The following is a 17,131-nucleotide window of genomic DNA, read 5'->3' as shown; positions in this document are numbered from 1 at the left end:
CCCTTGGGGATCATTGTCAAAAGTCACAGAATGATGATGTTAAGATTTTTGCATTTCACTTGTAAAATTTACGTTTAAATACATTGAACTCGGGTGCCTGGGCGGCTCAGTGGGTTAAGCCTCTGCCTTTTGCTCAAGTCATGTTTCCAGGGTCCTGGGATCGAGCCCCACATTGGGGTCTCTGCTCAGCGGGGAACCTGCTTCCTCCTCTCTCTCTGCCTGCCTCTCTGCCTACTTGTGATCTCTCTCTGTCAAATAAATAAATAAAATCTTTTAAAAAAATCTTAAAAAAAATAAATACATTGAACTCACTTTAAGCTATAGAGGCTGATGTGCTTAGGGGTAACATATACTGATGTCTACAGCTTACTTTGAAATGCCTCCAGGAATAAGATGGACTGATGGAGGGATCGGGAGATGCACTGATGTATGGTAAAGCAAATATAGCAAACTGTTCACCACAGAATCCAGGTGGTGGGTACACGTATCTTCCTCATACAAGTCTTTCAACTCATCTGTGTGAAAACTTTCGTAATACAATTAAGAAGAAAAACAAGGTGACATAATTAAAGAATAAAATCAGGGTAGAGAAACACAGTGGGGAGTCTTAGCTAGGTGGTCAGAGAATAACCAGAAAAGGTTCCTTCCAGAATCACATTCATTTTTTCATTCATTCAGGATGCAGGGATGAATCACACTTGGTCTCTTCCCTTGAATCCAGTTGGTTCCATGAGAGTAACCATTGTGTGAGGGTGCTGAGGACCTACTGTGTGCTTCAGCTGGAGCATGGGTCCGTGGGACACCACAGCTTAAATACTTTTCTTTAAAAAAAAAAAAGATTTTATTTATTTATTTGACAGACAGAGATCACAAGTAGGCAGAGAGGCAGGCAGAGAGAGGAGGAAGCAGGCCCCCTGCTGAGCAGAGAGCCTGATGTGGGGCCGGATCCCAGGACCCTGGAATCATGACCTGAGCTGAAGGCAGAGACTTAACCCACTGAGCCACCCAGGCACCCCCAAATACTTCTCAAACTGTGCTGCGCTGCTTCTTGTGGCCTTCATTATCTCTCTGGCCTGAGAGTGCACCTCCCTACCCTTCCTTCACCATAGTTTCAGACAGATCCAAAACTGTCCCTCCATGAGGGTGGGGACTTTGTTCACCGTTTGATATCCACCACCGAGCACACAGGAAATGTTCAGCAAGTCTGCGCCAAAGAAATATAAGAATGAAAATTGTGGTTTCATTGGCCTCTCCACTCTCTGAGGCCTTGGGGCTTGTTGCTCAAGCTGTCTGGACCCCTAGGTCTCTCTGGTTCTTGCATCCTCTTTTCTCACCATTTCTGTCTTCGCTCCAGCATCCTCTCCTGCAAGAGGCCTTCCCTGAGCGCCCTGCCTGTCTCCCCACCTCTCCAAGGTCATGTCATCCTGCTTTTTGGTTTTTTTCTTTTCTTTTCTGTTAAAAAAAAAAAAAAAAAAAGAAGAAGGCACTCAAAGCAATCAATACCAGGGTACCAAACAATATGTTTATAGATTTATTTGAAAATCACCAGTTTTATTGAGGCTTCATGATGTTTGCAAGGTATTTATTTGTCCTACTAGTATCAGTCTCTCCCCAGATGTTCACTATAAAGCAGGGAGGCTCTCCGAGTGAACCTCGTCCTTGTTTTCGTTCCTTCATACTACTGTCATCTTTTTTGCCTGTTTTGTACGCTTGGTTGCTTCCCGCCTGTCTCTTCTTCTAAGAGGGACGTTCCAGGATGGCAGGAACTTGTCCGTTTTGTCGGCAGCCCCATACGGTAAGTGCTCAGCGACACAGCCTTGCTCCATCAGCGGGCACAGCTCCCGCAGCCTCGCTGCTGCAGTGGGAGGAGGGAGCCCAGGTCCACGGTCCAGGCAGAAGATGCTAGTGGAGAGTCTGGGACTGTGGACAGTCCCCAAAGCCACGCCCCCGAGCCCCGCCTCCGCCCGGGCGCGTGCCGCAGCCTCGATCTGGTGCCAGAGCCTGCGCGCTCGCGCTCCGAGCGCCCCGCGCCCCGCGCCCCGCGCCCCCCCGCGCTCCTCGCGCTCCCCGCGCGCCCCGGCCGGCGGGGGTTTCTTCCCTTCTTACCCCACCGCTGTCATGTCTCCGGGCCCGGCGCGGCGGGGTGGCGCGGCCCAGGTCCCGGCGCCCGCGTCGAGCGACCTCCTGGGGCCATGATCCGGCTCGGCGGCTGGTGTGCGCGGCGGCCCCGCAGCGCGGCGTGCCCGGCGGGGCAGCGCTGGGGGTCAGGCGGACCGGCGGGCCGGGCGGGCGGCCGCGCCCTGCGGGTGCTGGTGGACATGGACGGCGTCCTGGCCGACTTCGAGGGCGGCTTCCTCAGGAAGTTCCGCGCGCGCTTCCCCGACCAGCCTTTCATCGCGCTGGAGGACCGGCGCGGCTTCTGGTTGTCCGAGCAGTACGGCCGCCTGCAGCCCGGCCTGAGCGTGAGCATCCCCCGCCCTGGCCCCGCTCGTCGCCCGCCGCGGGGCCGCCGTTCTCGCTCCGGGGCCCCGAGCCCCGCCGAGCCCGGCGGGACTGCGGCCCTCCTTCCCGGTCCTGGACCGGGAGCCCGCGTGACCTTGGTTGGGTCACCTCCCCGAGCCTCGGAGTGGTCCTCTCGTAAGACAGGGGGGCCTGGGGAGGGGTCCGGGGAGGACCCAGGGCGCCGCGCCCCGCGCAGCCCCACGCGCGGGAACTGTTGGCTGTCATCGAGGGCTTCTCAAAAGTCAGGAGAATGCGAAGCGTAAAATACGAACTCTGTCTTTAGCTGACTTTTTAATTTTTGGCCGCAAGTCCTGAAATTCTTTAAATGAAATAAACGTCACAAGTAAAGTCCTCTTTGACCCCGGCCACAGTCACACGCCCGTTTCTTCATCCTCACGAATTTGATGAGTGTCTTTGCCGTTCTTTTTTGCCCTTTTTCCGTGAATGCATAGCTCCCAGTGGTATTTGAGGCCCAGAGACGTTGAATGACTTTCTGGACATCACACAATGAGTCAATAGTCAAGATGGGGAGGGTTCAACTCCTTGGTTTACCCCCTTGCTTGGGTGGCCCTGCTGAACCTGAGCCCATCACATCCCCCTGACTCCTGCTGTGCTTTGCTCTCCAAGTCCAGGATGGATGGAGGGGAAATATCCAGGCTTGTTTCTGGACAGATGGCTTAGTTTTTTAGTTGAAACTATTTCGGGAAAGGAACGGAATTTTGCCTTGCACAAACTTAAAGAGGCGGGGTATTTTCCGGCATCTTTTGCTTGCCTACCCAGGGTCACCACCAGAAATTTGATGATGATGATATTCGAGCCTAATTTGTACCACAGGTTGACTGCATGGTCTCCCATGTGAGGCAGACATTGTTATCTTCATTATGCAGATGAGGAAACTAGTCCCAAGCCCCGTAGCTAGGATTCCAACCTGTCTGCCTGCCTGCCCAAGCACATTTAGCCTTCCCCACCCACAAAGTCCTCTTCTCTGTCCTGCTCTAACAAGTGGCATTTCTTTTGACTTAAAAAAGGTAACTTAACCATAATTGGCAGCTGTGAAACAGAAAATCAAGTGCCACGGCTCTTCCTCACCACCAGGTACTTGAGGAAGGTGACTTTCCCAGAGCTCTGCATGCTTGCTTCTCCCAACTCTAACACCCAATTACCAACTTCAAGCTGGAGAGAATACCCTCGTGGTTTCTGTAGCCTCAGTAACAGACTCCCCTGCTCCGTGTGGGTGTTGGTGTATAGACAGTACACAGTGCCGACAGTCTGGGCACCTCATTCCCTCCCAGGAGTATACTGAGGTGAGGACATAAAGCCTACCCCAACTCTGAAAAGGACAGAAGTCTTTGTAGTCCTTTGTACAGACATGCAGGCTCCACATCTAAGGAGATCAATTCACCATTTTCTAAGGGCGAGGCAAAGGAAAGGGGCTCCTGGGACATGAAGGAGGCAGTTCTGCTCCTGGGAACATTGCAAGATTTTCATAGATGAACACATCCCCTTGGTTCCCAGCAAAGCTCCCAGCAGATGTCCCTGGGTCTCCCCTTGGCTGAGCTGGCCCAGCACCTAGAGTTAAAAACAGCTGATGCACCAACCCACCTAAATTATAAAGGCATTTCTGCTTTACAAAATACCACTCTATTGGTATCCCCTTTGATCTTCTCAGGGCTCGGAAAGGTAAAGAGAGCGGAGATGGAAGGCAAAGCTCATTTTAACCGACTTAGAATCCCGCAGTGTTAAGACAGTTGAGGAATTCAGCCCAGAGGGAGGAAGTGCCTTAAGCAGGGTTTCAGAGCCAAGTTAGTGATAGAGGGAGAGAGGGGATGCTGGGACACCGATTACTGAGGCAAGGCGGTGAGGCCAAGGTCATGCAGCTGGGGCCATGCAGTACCCGACTTAATCCTGCATCATGTATGCTTTCCCCTGAGTCCCACTGCCTCCCTGTGAGTCAGAAGCCCTGAGTCAAGTTCTGATAGTATCACCGGTAAGCGGCCTTGTAAACAATCCTCTGTAAGCCTCTTTCCTTATCAGTAAACTGGGATAGTGATTCTTGCCCCTTGCGGGAGGTGACGGCCTAACAAGAGAGACCGTCTATTAGCTATCACTGCTCATTTGCTTCAGCCCACATAGTTCGCAGGCATAATGCCAGTGTGATCTCAGGGCACTCCGCCTCTAAGGGGGACATGGTGGTGGTGCTTGTTCCAGAGTGTGCGGTTTCTGGCCTGGCAGAGACACCCCCAGCTGCCCACATGGGATTTAGGTCCCGTTCCTCGGAGTCTGGGGGGTCTGTCTTCCCTCCCCTTGTCCTGGGCCTGGAAAAGTGTAACATTCTGCAAACTCAATTTTAGCCCAGTGACATAAGGCAGAACCTTGTAGCTTCGTAGCTGGGAGATGGTGTTCAGCTCTAAGCAGTGTTTTGCCGTGTGGCCTTGAGTAAATCCCTTCCCCATTCAGAGCCTTGATTTTCTCATACGAATAATGAGGGCCTGGGTTTTTGGCTTTCAGACTTTAAAAGCAGTAGAATGCTTTTTAAACAAAGTACTTAATGATATACCAATGCGGAAGACAGATATAAGAGCTGTTCCAGTTGATGTGGGGGAGGAACCTAGAGTTCTGCTCATCTGGCCTGCCACTCGGCCCCCGGCCCCCCTTACCCCACACGGCACAACAGGGCTCTTAAGAATCTCTGAGTTTCTCCAGCTCTTGAACTTAAGGACTCTAGAGCCATGGCAAGACCTGGTCTACCTCAGAGGCCCTGAGTGAGATGCCTCTAGCCGTTAGAATCAAGCAAGCACACAATTCACGATGACTTGCCTTTGGTCCCAGACAGCTCTAGCCATGCCTAAAGGAGAGCAGGCTTTGGAATCCATAGCTCCTGATCCCTTACCTGGTCTCTGCTGGATCCTTGCAGAAGTCAGACCCCCTGGAGAGGGGCTGGAACACACAGGTGCTCCCCCCAGGATACGACCTTGGGTGTGTGTGTGTTTGCAGGAGGGGAATGTGGAAGGCTCACACTCTTCTTGTCAACAGCTCTTCCCAGCTGTGACATCGTCTCTGTGGTGAGGCAATGTGCGGAATCCCCTGAGGTCACCCACTTCTCTCTCGTCTTCTTAGGAGAAGGCCATTAGCATATGGGAATCAGAAAATTTTTTTCTTGACCTGGAGCCTCTCCCAGGGGCTGTGGAAGCTGTGAAGCAGATGGCCAACCTAGAAAAGTAAGTTTGTCTTCCTGCCTGTGCTTTTGTGCCTTCCTCTTGTCAGCGCCTACCCTACTCTTCTGCTTCTTGCACCCCCCCTCCACCGCATCCCTTGCTCCTCTCTCTTCACCCCTGCACAGGTCCATGCTTGTTCCTTTGGTGCTCAACCTGGTAAAACCCTGAGTGAAACGGACTCAGCTGGTAAGCAAGTGAGGCGTTTTGATCTGGTAACAGGAGAAAATATTGAGTCTAACTGGACCTGGTTGACTGGGTGCCATACATGCATTTATTCAGCAAATAACTGAGAACCGACTGTTAGATGCTATAGGACACAAGTGATTCAGAGATGACCAAAGTGGTCCTGCCCTCATGGAGCTCACAGAGCAGACATTAAACAAAGAATCTCACAAGCAAAGATAAGCACGGATTGTGATAAGTGCTGAAAAGGAACAGAGGAAGGAGTACAATGAGGTCTAACAGAAGACCTAACAACACATGGTGAGGACGCAGCTGAAGGAGCAGTGTGTGAGGTATTTCTGTTTCGTTCTAGTGAAGTTGCTGCTTCTGGGAGCTGAAGCCCCAGTTCCATAACTGTTCACTAAAACCCATTAGCAGTTACAGATGATGTGCTTCCCAGAGGACGACATAAAAAACAACAGCCATATTGAGATATAATTCATATACCCTCCACCCATTTAAAGTGTACAATTCAGTGATTTTTAAGTTTTTTTCCAAAAACTTTCAACAGCCCCAAAAGAAACCCTGTACCCATGAGCAGTCACTACCTCTTCCCCCTCCTTCCCCTGCTGCCTTAGGCAGCTGCTGTCTTCTTTAGAGCTCTGTAGATTTGCCTGTGCTGAACATATTGTGTATATTTCACGTACATTTCACATAGTACTCTATGTGGTCTTTTGTGATTGACTTCTTTTTTGCAACATTGTGTTTTCTGGGTCATCTCTTTTATAGCACAAATCTGTACTTCATTCCCTTTCATGGCTGAGTAATATTCTGCTGTATGGCCATGACACATTGTTGTCTATCTGTTCATCAGTTGGTAGACACTGCGTTTATTTCTGCTTCTTAGGTATTAAGAATAATACTGCTGTAAGCACTCATGTATGAGTCTTTTTTATGAATGTCCGTTTTCATGTATAGGTTGTATAAACCTAGGAGAAGAATCACTGGGTCATGTGATAAATTCCTGTTTAACATTTTGGGGACTGCCAAGCTGTTTTCCAAAGTGACAGTACCATCTGACATTCTAATTAGCAATGTGTGAGGGTTCCAACTTCACACCCTTGCCAACACTTGTGGTCTTTTTTATTCTAGCCATCCTAGTGGGTGTGAAGGGGTATCTCATCATGGTTTTGATCTGCATTTCTCTGATGGGTAATGATGTGAGCATCTTCTTCTGTGTTTTTGGCCATTGTTTTTGTTTTTTTGGAGAATTATCGTTTTTTTGCTATTTTTTTCAATTGGTTTATTTATCTTTTTATTGCTAATTTTTAAGATCTCTTTATATATTTTATTTTTTTAAGAAGGTTTGTTTATTTGAGAGAGAGAGAATGAGTAGGGGGAGGGGCAGAGGGAGAAGCAGACTCTTTGGGAAGCAGGGAGCCTGATGAAGTACTTGATCCCAGGACCCCCAGGTCATGACCTGAACTGAAAGCAGACACCTAACTGACTGAGCCACCCATGCACACGAAGAATTCTTTACATATTTTAGATGATAAGTCCCTTATCAGATATATGACTTGCAAATATATTCTCTCATTCTGTGGATTGTTGTTTTAATCTCTTTGTGGTATCCTTTGAAACCCAAAGTTTTCATGTGGATGTTAAATTTACGTGTTTTTTTTTTCTTTTTTAAAGATTTTATTTATTTATTACATAGAGAGAAAGAACATGGGGGGGTAGTGTTAGAGGGAGAAGCAGACTCCCTGCTGAGCAGGGAGCCCGATGTGGGACTCAATCCCAGGACCCTGTGGTCATGACCTGAGCAGAAGGCAGATGCTTGCCAACTGAGCCACGCAGGCATTCTCTTCTTTCTTTCTTTCTTTTTTTTGAAGATTTTATTTATTTATTTGAGAAAGAGAGCATGAGCAGGGGCAGAGGCAGAGGGAGAGGGAGAAACAGACTCCCCACTGAGCAGGGAGCCTGCCACGGGGCATGATTCTAGGACCTTGGGATCATGACCTGAGCCAAAGGCAGACTCTGAACTGACTGAGCCACCCAGGTGCCCCTGTGTTTGTTTTTTTTTTCCTTAGGTCATTTGTATTATTGGTTTCATATCTAAGGATTGTTTGCCTAATCCAAAGTCACAAAGACTTGCTCCTATGTTTTCCTGTATGAGTTTTATGGTTTTAGCTCTTACATTCAGGTCTTTGAACTGTTTTGAGTTAATTTCTCAATATGGTGTGAGGAAGGCATCCTACCTCATTCTTTTGCATGTAGAGACCCACTTTTTAGTACCATTTCTTGAAAAGACTCTTCCCCACCCCCACCCCACCCACTGAATTGTTTTGGTTTCCTTGGCAAACATGGACTGCCCATCAATGTTAGAATTTATTTTTAGGTCTGTATGTACTTTTATTGGTCACAGTTTTGCTTGAATTTACCAATCTGAAACACCAATGAAACATAAGGTATGGCTTGGTCTTTATTGTGTCATATAAATGCCTCCAAAAATCATAAGCGTTCAAAGTTCTGACCTAATAAATTGGCATCAGTGGGACACAAAATGCTTAGAGTTTGACTTGAATTGTGGACTTGTTCAGCAATTTATTTTTTAGACTTGAGTCAGGCCGTGCGGAGTAGTCTGTTTCATTCTGGTTTAGGATTTGAACTTGATTTATAGTGGAGTATTTTTGTATAACATTTTGCAGCTGCAGGAAGAGCCCAGAGAGGCAAATCAGTGTATTTGCACTGCAGCTTTTCAAAACCCTATTTGTGTCTAGATTAGCATTTCCTGGACCACATTCAGCCAACTGTATCCTGAGGCGCTAGATGGCATAGTGGTAGAGGTTATGTCCTAACTGGAGTGAGATTGCCCAGGCTCGAGCCTGGGATTTTCTAGAACCTAATCCTCAGATGTTGGGCACGTTATTAAGTTTTCTGGGCCTCAGTTTCTTCAACTGTGAAATGAGGGGAACAAAAAAAGCCTCACTATGGCACCTGGCACATAGTAGGTGCTCAGTAAACATTAGCTGCAGTTGTTAGTATTCTGCAAGATTTAATAGGTCTGCAACAAAAAAGCGTTCTTTAAGTATAACAGTGTGAGGGACATTAGATTAGAAGGTTTCTTTACCACAGGACTTACAGGTTTGCTAGTATGCATTGTGATTCTTCACAAGCAGAGGATGAAGCTTTTCTTCACATGTTTTAGTTCTAGTTCTAGTCCAGAACTCTCTTTCCCACAGCTTCCCTGTGAACCCTTTTGTGAAAATGCAAGTCTAGACCATACCAGCAGTCTGTTACCTCCATTTTGGCTCTCAACGGGGTGGCTTCCCAAGGTCAGTTCACGCCCAAAGTGTGGACAGAGACAGAGGTCTAGTCTGTAACTAAGTGGATAGCTTTGTGTCTGGTGCTGATGTAGCTGGAAACCAAGATTTAAAATGTTACTGAAGGCATATTTGTAAGGCAGCTGCTATGGGCGGGACCCTCTACCAGATGCCGCAGATACAGAAGTAGATAAGACACAGTTCTGGCCTTCGAGGAGTTCGCTAGGAAACCAAGGACTAGAACATAGATACAAAAGCGATGTGGTAGATGTATGCGGGTGGAGACAGGCAGGGCAGCTCCCCAAGGCGGGGGGAAGGCAGGGACCTTGGAGCCCTTGTGCTGAACAATGAAAAGAGATCTGCCAGGTGGAGAAGGCAAAGGGGTTCCCGGTAGGAGAGGAACAGTGAGCAAACACCTTATCTGCCCGCTGTCCTATAACCGCCTCCCTGGAAGGCTGTGGACCGGCTCGTGGAGCACTCAGTGCAAGGCTGTGTCTCCCTGGGCCTCATCTAATGTCCAAGAGCTTCCTTGGAACATCTTCAGGGGCGACTACCCTTTATTCAGTATATACGAGTGTATTCATATGAAACACTCCAACAGTAGGAACATACGTGAAAAAAATGTGAGTTGCCCATTTTGTCCCTCTCTCCCCATGCACATCTCCCCCCATCCTGCTCTTCCTGTCCTGGTGAGCAATGCAGGGCACGTGCTTCCAGACCTTCTCAAATGCATTTACATAGGTATTTGTATTGTAGGTTTGTAAACTTATCCCTTCTACTCAGCAGCCAGAGTGATATTTCTAAACGGAATTCTGCTGATGTGTGTCCCCTCTTAAAACTCTCTCTTGGCTTCTTTTTTACACTCCAATAAAACCCGAACTCAGCCAGGCTTGCAAGGTGGTCTGCGACCTGGCCGAGCTACCCTCTGATCTCTTTGCACCTGTTCCAACCACGCTGGCTGAGTTTCTGCCTGTGGATGCGCCAGGCTCCTTTCTGATCTCACAGCCTTTGTTCCTGACATACCTTCCTGGAATGTTTCTCCCCGAGTACTTGGCACGTGGCCACATTGTTTTTAATCCTTCCGCTCTGAACACCTTGTGTGTCACCATCTCAGAGAGGCCATCCTGCCGTAGCTAAAGGCGCTGCTGTCCCCAGCTAGTCGTTTTGCCGCACTCCCCCCAACCAACCAACACCCCCCGCCCCCGGCTAAGCCAAAGTTGTGTGTGTGTGTGTTTGTCCCTTCCTCTGTCAAATGTCAGCTCCCTGAGGGATCATTTGGTCCCTAGAGTGCTGCCTGGCATGTGGCACACACTCAGGCATCTGCTGAAGAGACATTCACATCACAGCATCATAGTTGTTGCTTATAAAATAGGATTGCTCTCGTCTATAGGATGACACTGCTTTCTCTCTTTTACTTAACAATATGTGTTCGCTAAAAATAATTTTTGTCTAGGTATAATTAACACATGAGTTCTCTTAGTTTCAGGTGGGCCATATAGTCCACAATTGTATACGTTACTCAGGCTCATTCCCATAAGTGTAGTCTTTTATTTTAAATATTTATTTATTTGAGAGTGAGCGAGCATGTGCACACGAGTGGGGGAAGGGACCAAGGGAGAGACTCCCCAAGCAGACTCCCGGCTGATCAGAGCCTGATGAGGGCATTGATCTCATGACCCTGAGGTCATGACTCTGAGATCATGACACCGGAAAGCGAGAGGTGGACGCTTAACTGACTGAGCCCCCTGGGTGCCCTGAGCAAGTACTTTGGCGCTGGGGACTCCATACAGTTTACTAGTTTCATTCAGGGTAACACTGATGGGGGATCAGGTGGCTGAGGATCCTGGGTTGTGTTGTTGTTCTCTGCAAAGTCCTGATCTTAAGCCACAGATTTTATAGAGCAAGGGGATGTACAGAGCGGATCGTGAAGTCAAATATTTGACAGATCTCATGGTGCCATCTGTGTGCTGAAAGAGGGTGGGGAAGAAACTATGTTACCTCTTCTAGTTATCTAAACAACTTTAGGGAGATCAGAAAAAGCCTTCCCGTGTTCCGGTCAGGGCACATGTTAACCTCCCAGAGGCCTGGAACACGTATCCCTAAGGGAGGTCATTATGTGGACAGGAACAAGATGGAGTCAGTGTTGTCAGCCCGCCTACAGGAGCCTGGTGTAGCAGGCGATGTATTCATTCACCCTGTTTTGTGTCACTTACTATGTCCCTGCCACTGTGCTAGTCCTGGGGATCTATTTGTAAATAAGAGACCCAACCTAAGGTCTCAGGTCTTGAGGAGTTTTCATTGAAGTGTGTGGGGGGGGGGGCTGGCAAGTAAGAAGAAAGATAATTTTAGTTTGCAGCAAGCTTCATGAAAGAAATAGGCGATGTGGTTGAAACTAAATGGGGGAAAGGGCTACTTTGGGCGGGGTGGAAAGGTGTCTCTGAGAATGTGACAGGGGACTTCAGAACTTAATGTTAAGATGAACTAGTTATTAAGAAGCCAGGGTGCAGAGGTCCTTAGATGGGCAAGGATTTTGCTTACTTGAGTAATATTTTGGAGGAGACCAGTATGGCTAGAGTTCAGTGAGCTTGACAGGGATGGGACGGACAGGGCCCTGGTGGACTGAAGAGGCAGTGATGTGATTTAACTTAGTTCTTTTTTTTTTTTTTTAAGATTTTATTTATTAATTTGACATAGAGAGACACAGCGAGAGAGGGAACACAAGCAGGGAATGTGGGAGAGGGAGAAGCAGGCTTCCCACTGAGCAGGGAGCCGGATGTGGGTCTCCATCCCAGGAGCCTGAGATCATGACCTGAGCCGAAGGCAGACGCTTAACGACTGAGCCACCCAGGCGCCCCTTAACTTAGGTTTTAAAAACAATATGGGCTTGGGGTGATAAGTTTGGACAGGTATTTCTCCAAAAAAGATAACCAATGGCCAATGAATGCATGAAAATTGGCCCGAATATCATTAGTCTGTTGTGAAATGCAAATCAAAACCACAGTCATACCACTTCACACCCACTAGAATGACAATAATGTAAAAAAAAAAAAAAAAAAAAAAAAAGAGGGGGCACCTGGGTGGCTCAGTCAATTAGGCATCTGCTTTTGGCTCAGGTCATGATCCTGGGGTCCTGGGATCCAGTCCCACATTGGGCTCCCTGCTCACGACCCTCCCCTCTCTCATACTTTCTCTTTCTCTTTCTCTCAAATAAATAAATACGATCTTTAAGGTGGGGGGTGGGTAGGCACTTGGGTGGCTCAGTCATTAACAGCCTGCCTTTGGCTCAGGTCATGATCCTGGGGTCCTGGGATCAAGCCGCACATCGGGCTCCCAGCTCCACGGGAAGCCTGCTTCTCCCTCTCCCACTCCCCCTGCCTGTGTTCCCTCTCTCGCTGTCTCTCTCTCCCTGTCAAATAAATAAAATCTTAAAAAAAAAAAAAAGACAATCGTGTTACCAAGGATGGAGAACATCACTGATGGGATTGGAAAAATGGTGCGGCTGCTGTGGCAAACACTTGGGAAAACATTTCCTCCAAATGGTAAATACGGAGTTACCATATGAGCCCGCAGTCGCACTCCTGGGCGTATGCTTGAGAGAAATGAAAACATGCGTCCACACAAAAACTTGTGCATGAATGTTGCTAGCAGCATTGTTCGTAATAGCCAAAATGTAAAAACAACCCATATGCCCATCAGCTGATACATGTGTGAACAAATGAGGTCCATCCATCCCCACGCACTGGGATATTACTCAGCAGGTAAAAGGCGTGAAGCCCGGGTACGTTCTACAGTGTGGGTCACCCTTGGAAACTTTTTTCTGAATGAAGGAGGCCAGCAGCAAAGATCGTGCACTATCGGATTCTGTGTATGTGAAATATCCGGAACAGAGATAGGAAGTAGGTTGGTGTTCTCCTAAGGCCAAGGGCAGAACGCAGAGTAACTGCTAGTGGACGCAAGGTTCCTTTTGGGGCCGTGGAAATGTTCTGGTGATTGTTGTCAAAGTCTGCAAATGTAGTAATATCCATTGGATTACAAACTGAAAATGGGCGGCTGTTAAGATTTAGGAATTAAATCTCCATGAAGTTGGTTTTTTTTTACTTTTTTTCCAACTTAAAAAAAAAAGATTTTTATTTATTTATTTGATAGAGAGAGAGAGTACAAGTAGGCAGAAAGGCAGGCAGAGAGAGGGGGGAAGCAGGCTCCCCGCTGAGCAGAGAGTCTGATGCGGGTTTGGATCCCAGGACCCTGAGATCACGACCCGAGCCAAAGGCAGAGGCTTAACCCATTGAGCCACCCATGTGCCCCTGTTTTTTACTTTTTATTTATCTTTTTAAGATTTTATTTATTTATTTGACACAGAGAAAAAACAAGAGAGAGAGAGACAGAGACAGAGAGCGAGCATAAGCAGGGAGAGCTGCAGGCAAGGGAGAAGCAGGCTCCCCACTGAGCAAGGAGCCTGACTCGGGGCTCGATCCCAGGATCCTGGGACCATGACCCGAGCTGAAGGCAGCCACTTAACTGATTGAGCCACCCAGGTGCCCCTATGAAACTGTTTTTTTTTTTTTTTTTTAAAACGAGTCTGCCCCCAAATGAAAGAAAACAAAAACAACCAATTTTGGATGAATTTAATAACATGAGTGAGTCCCAGAAATACCTTTACTGGACGGAAGAAGCCAGACAAAAAGAGCATAGACTCTGTGTTTCCATTTATATAAGATTCTAGAACATACAGTCTGGTCTGTGGTGACAGAGAGCGGATCAGTGGTTCCCTGGGGCCTGGGGTCGGCGTAGGGACAAGGAGGGGCAGGTGGAGAGAATACAGGAGGGGGCCCGGAAAATTTAGGGGACTATTTATTATCTCGATTGTGGAGATCTGTGTTTCCCATGCAACTTACCACATTCTACCTGTGTAGTTTACTGCATGTTAATCACACCTCAGAGAAGCTGTTTAAAAATAATCCGTCCAGGGGCCCCGGGTGGCTCAGTCAGTTGAGCGTCTGACTCTTGGTTTTGGCTCAGGGCATGGTCTCAGGGTTGTGAGATCAAGCCCTGCTTTGGACTCTGCTCAGCACTGAGCCTGCTTCAGATTCTCTCTCTTTCTGCCTCCCCCTCTGCCTCCCTCTGTCTCCGCTCACACAGTCGCTCTCTCTCTCTCTCGAATAAATAAAAAGAAAATCTCAAAAAAAAAAAAAAATCATCAGTCTGGATGCTGGGTGGAGAAAGGCTTGGCGGGGGCAGAATTGGAAGGAGAGGAACCATGAGAGGTGGCAGTCCTTAAGACTGGGGTGGCGACCACAGAGGGAAGTTGATGGAATGAAACACACGTTGAGGAAGAACCCATAGATCTGGCGATGGATACTGAGAGTTGGGGGAAGGGTAAGAAAAGCGGTGATCTTTAGGTTTTTGCTTGAGCAGCTGGCTCTATGTAATAGTGCCATCAACAGGAGAAGGAGCAGGTTTAGGGAGTAGGGAGAATGTCATGTGCCATTTTGGAAAAACCAAGGGTTGGTGAGATGCACACGCAGAGATATTCGGCAGGATATTAAGGACGTAAGGCTGGCCCTTGGGTACAGGGCTGAATGGTGAAGGTAAGTTGGGAGGGGGCACCTTGTGTAAAGCCTTGGATGACATCACGGAGCAGGAACTGTAGATGAAGAACCCCTGAGTGGTTCTTCAGAATCACCAGGGAGGCCAGGAGATCATGCTGAGGTGGCTAACGACGGGCAGGCAGGTGTGCCGGGATAGGAGCTCCCACAGAGGAGGGCAGGGCGACTTGAGTGCTGGTGGGCCAGAGAAGGAGAGGGCAGTGTGCGTTGGCTACAGTAATGTGAGGGTCCTTGATGACAACAGGCACTTTTTGGGGAGTGGAGGGGATGGACCCCAGGTTGGGGTGGATCGAAGCACACACAGGAGGTGAGGAAGTGGGGTCAGCAGGTGCAGGGCGCTTGGTAGATGTCTTGGGAGCAGAGAGATGGGAGGTCACGGGAGCGGGTATGAGGTCAAGGTCGTGTGTGTGTGTGTGTGTGTGTGTGTGTGTGTGTATGTATGTATGTTTTGAGATGCAAGAGAGCAGCACATGTTTGAATGAGTTGTGGGGAAGAGCAGTCCCGGGAAAGGGAATATGGAAGGGTAGCTCCTCCTTGTGAAGAGGGGGGGATGGAATCCAGCGCACAAATGAAGGGCTTGCCTTGACAGCCGGGAGGGATGGCTGTTCCTCCGTGCAGCGGAAAGGTAGAAGGAAGATCAGACATGGACGTGGTTCTAGATTCCACCATGAGAAGCCAGGGAGTCTCAGAACCGAGAAGGTGGCGGTCACGGGTGTGGTGCGTGGCGGCTGTGCTGGAGACGAGTAAGGCGATCACATGCCAGGGCCCTGGGGACAGGCTGCCTGGCGATGGCACCCTTGCCTTGGGGCTGTGGTTATGAATTTAAGGTGAAAATGCCCAAACCTGATGATGTGAGCGTTTTGTTTTGTTTTGGTTTTGGTTTTTACCCCCCAGCATCATGTGGTTGCTTGGGTGCAGGTCGAAGAAGCTGGAAAGTCAGGTTCTTTCCGTTCCCAGTGGAGGAAGAACCAGCAGGGGGATGACAGTGGGGCTCCAGGGGTCCCAGGGAGGATGGAGGCACGCTGAGCCTTGGCAGAGGACGGCAGGTGGCAGGTGCCCCTCTGCCAGTGGGCTTAGCGGGCACACTTGACCAGAAGACTGTCCCTCGCGGGGTTCTTTGCTTTGCAATGCACGAGGCCCACAAGTGACTTGCTGTGCACCCCTTTCATGCCTCTCTTACGGCAGATGCTCCTTTCTCTCCATATTTCTCCGTTCAGATTCCAGAGAGTGCGGGTGCTTCACCCAGTTAAGCTCGGGCTCCGGCCATGCAGAATTGCCATGCATGGATGCCCATCCCCGAGCTGCTCGCTGGGCCAGAGGAGAGGTCACACGCGGCTGCTCAGGGCTGGGGGACAGGATGTGTCTGGCTGGGAGAGCAGTGTGGGGCAGTGGGTTTTCCTGTTCCAGTAATGGGCGCACACCCGGAGGGCCTGACGCAGGGGAGCAGGGGTGGCGAAGGCTGAGCAGACGTGGGGGCTCAGTCTGACTCTCCTTCCTCTCTCTCACAGCACCGATGTCTTCATCTGCACGAGCCCCATGAGGACATACAAGTATTGTCCCTATGAAAAGGTAAGATGTGCAGCCTCCTCTCACCTTGACCCCATGGATTGCGGGTAAAGGGTGCTGACGCTCAGCACGCCCTGGGGGGAGAGGTGCGGACCCTCACAGCCCCGCCTGCAGCAGCTGGGGTGGCTTCATTGCTGCCTCTTTTCCCGTCTGTCCCTCCTGTCTGTGCCTGGCTCTTCTCTCCCAAAGACCTTCGCTAGCACCAGTCTGACATTCCAGCATGTTCTCTGCAGGGAGCCTGGCGAGGATGCCAGGTTCTCTGGAAGGTGTCCACGCCCACAGTAGTGAGGGATCATCTGTGAAGGGCGAGGCAAGGAGAGAAAATGTGTGGCGGGAGGCGCCGGAAGCCACCCAAAGCCAAACCCAGACATTATGCGTGAATTTATTTATGCAAAAGTTTTAACAAAGGTGAAATGGTTATGTTGCATTTTGCTCCACACTCATGCCCTCATCTTCATTGAAAAGAAATAGAATTACGTAAAACTGAGGCTTTTATGGAAATTGGGAACCAATTCCATAAATTCCTTGGTTGCCAAGCCCACAGGAAAGGTGTGTTGTCCAGGAGATGGGCATTTGCACCAGAGGTGGGTTCAAGGGAAGTGGGAGCAGCCTTCCCAGTCCAGGAAGGCAGGACTGGGGGCCCCACAACCCCTCTGCTCTGGAGAGGGTCTCAGGGTCCCAGTCTCTCCAGGCTGGGAGACTGGGGCAGAGCTCTCTCAGCACAGACCTCTAGGCATGAGTTTTCTCAAGTGTGTTC

At 49.2% G+C, this 17,131-nt stretch overlaps 1 protein-coding gene across 2 annotated transcripts in view; it reads left to right on the top strand.

The window, feature by feature from the left end:
- The first annotated feature begins 2,024 nt into the window (after positions 1-2,024).
- Positions 2,025-17,131, top strand: part of NT5M (5',3'-nucleotidase, mitochondrial) — a 36,624-nt gene continuing 21,517 nt past the window's right edge. Inside the window, exons 1-3 of one of the 2 annotated variants that reach the window (XM_059149273.1) lie at positions 2,025-2,462; positions 5,620-5,720; positions 16,317-16,377. In XM_059149273.1, the coding sequence (XP_059005256.1) occupies positions 2,193-2,462; positions 5,620-5,720; positions 16,317-16,377 (432 nt within the window). In that variant the 5' untranslated portion in view covers positions 2,025-2,192. The remainder of the gene's footprint in view (positions 2,463-5,619; positions 5,721-16,316; positions 16,378-17,131) is intronic. The other variant, XM_059149274.1, reaches the window with a different exon arrangement.

This window comes from Mustela lutreola, chromosome 15 (genome assembly GCF_030435805.1).
Source record: "Mustela lutreola isolate mMusLut2 chromosome 15, mMusLut2.pri, whole genome shotgun sequence".
NCBI lineage: Eukaryota > Metazoa > Chordata > Mammalia > Carnivora > Mustelidae > Mustela > Mustela lutreola.
Note: the sequence above shows the minus strand (reverse complement) of the source record. Positions and strands in the feature narration are given on the sequence as shown.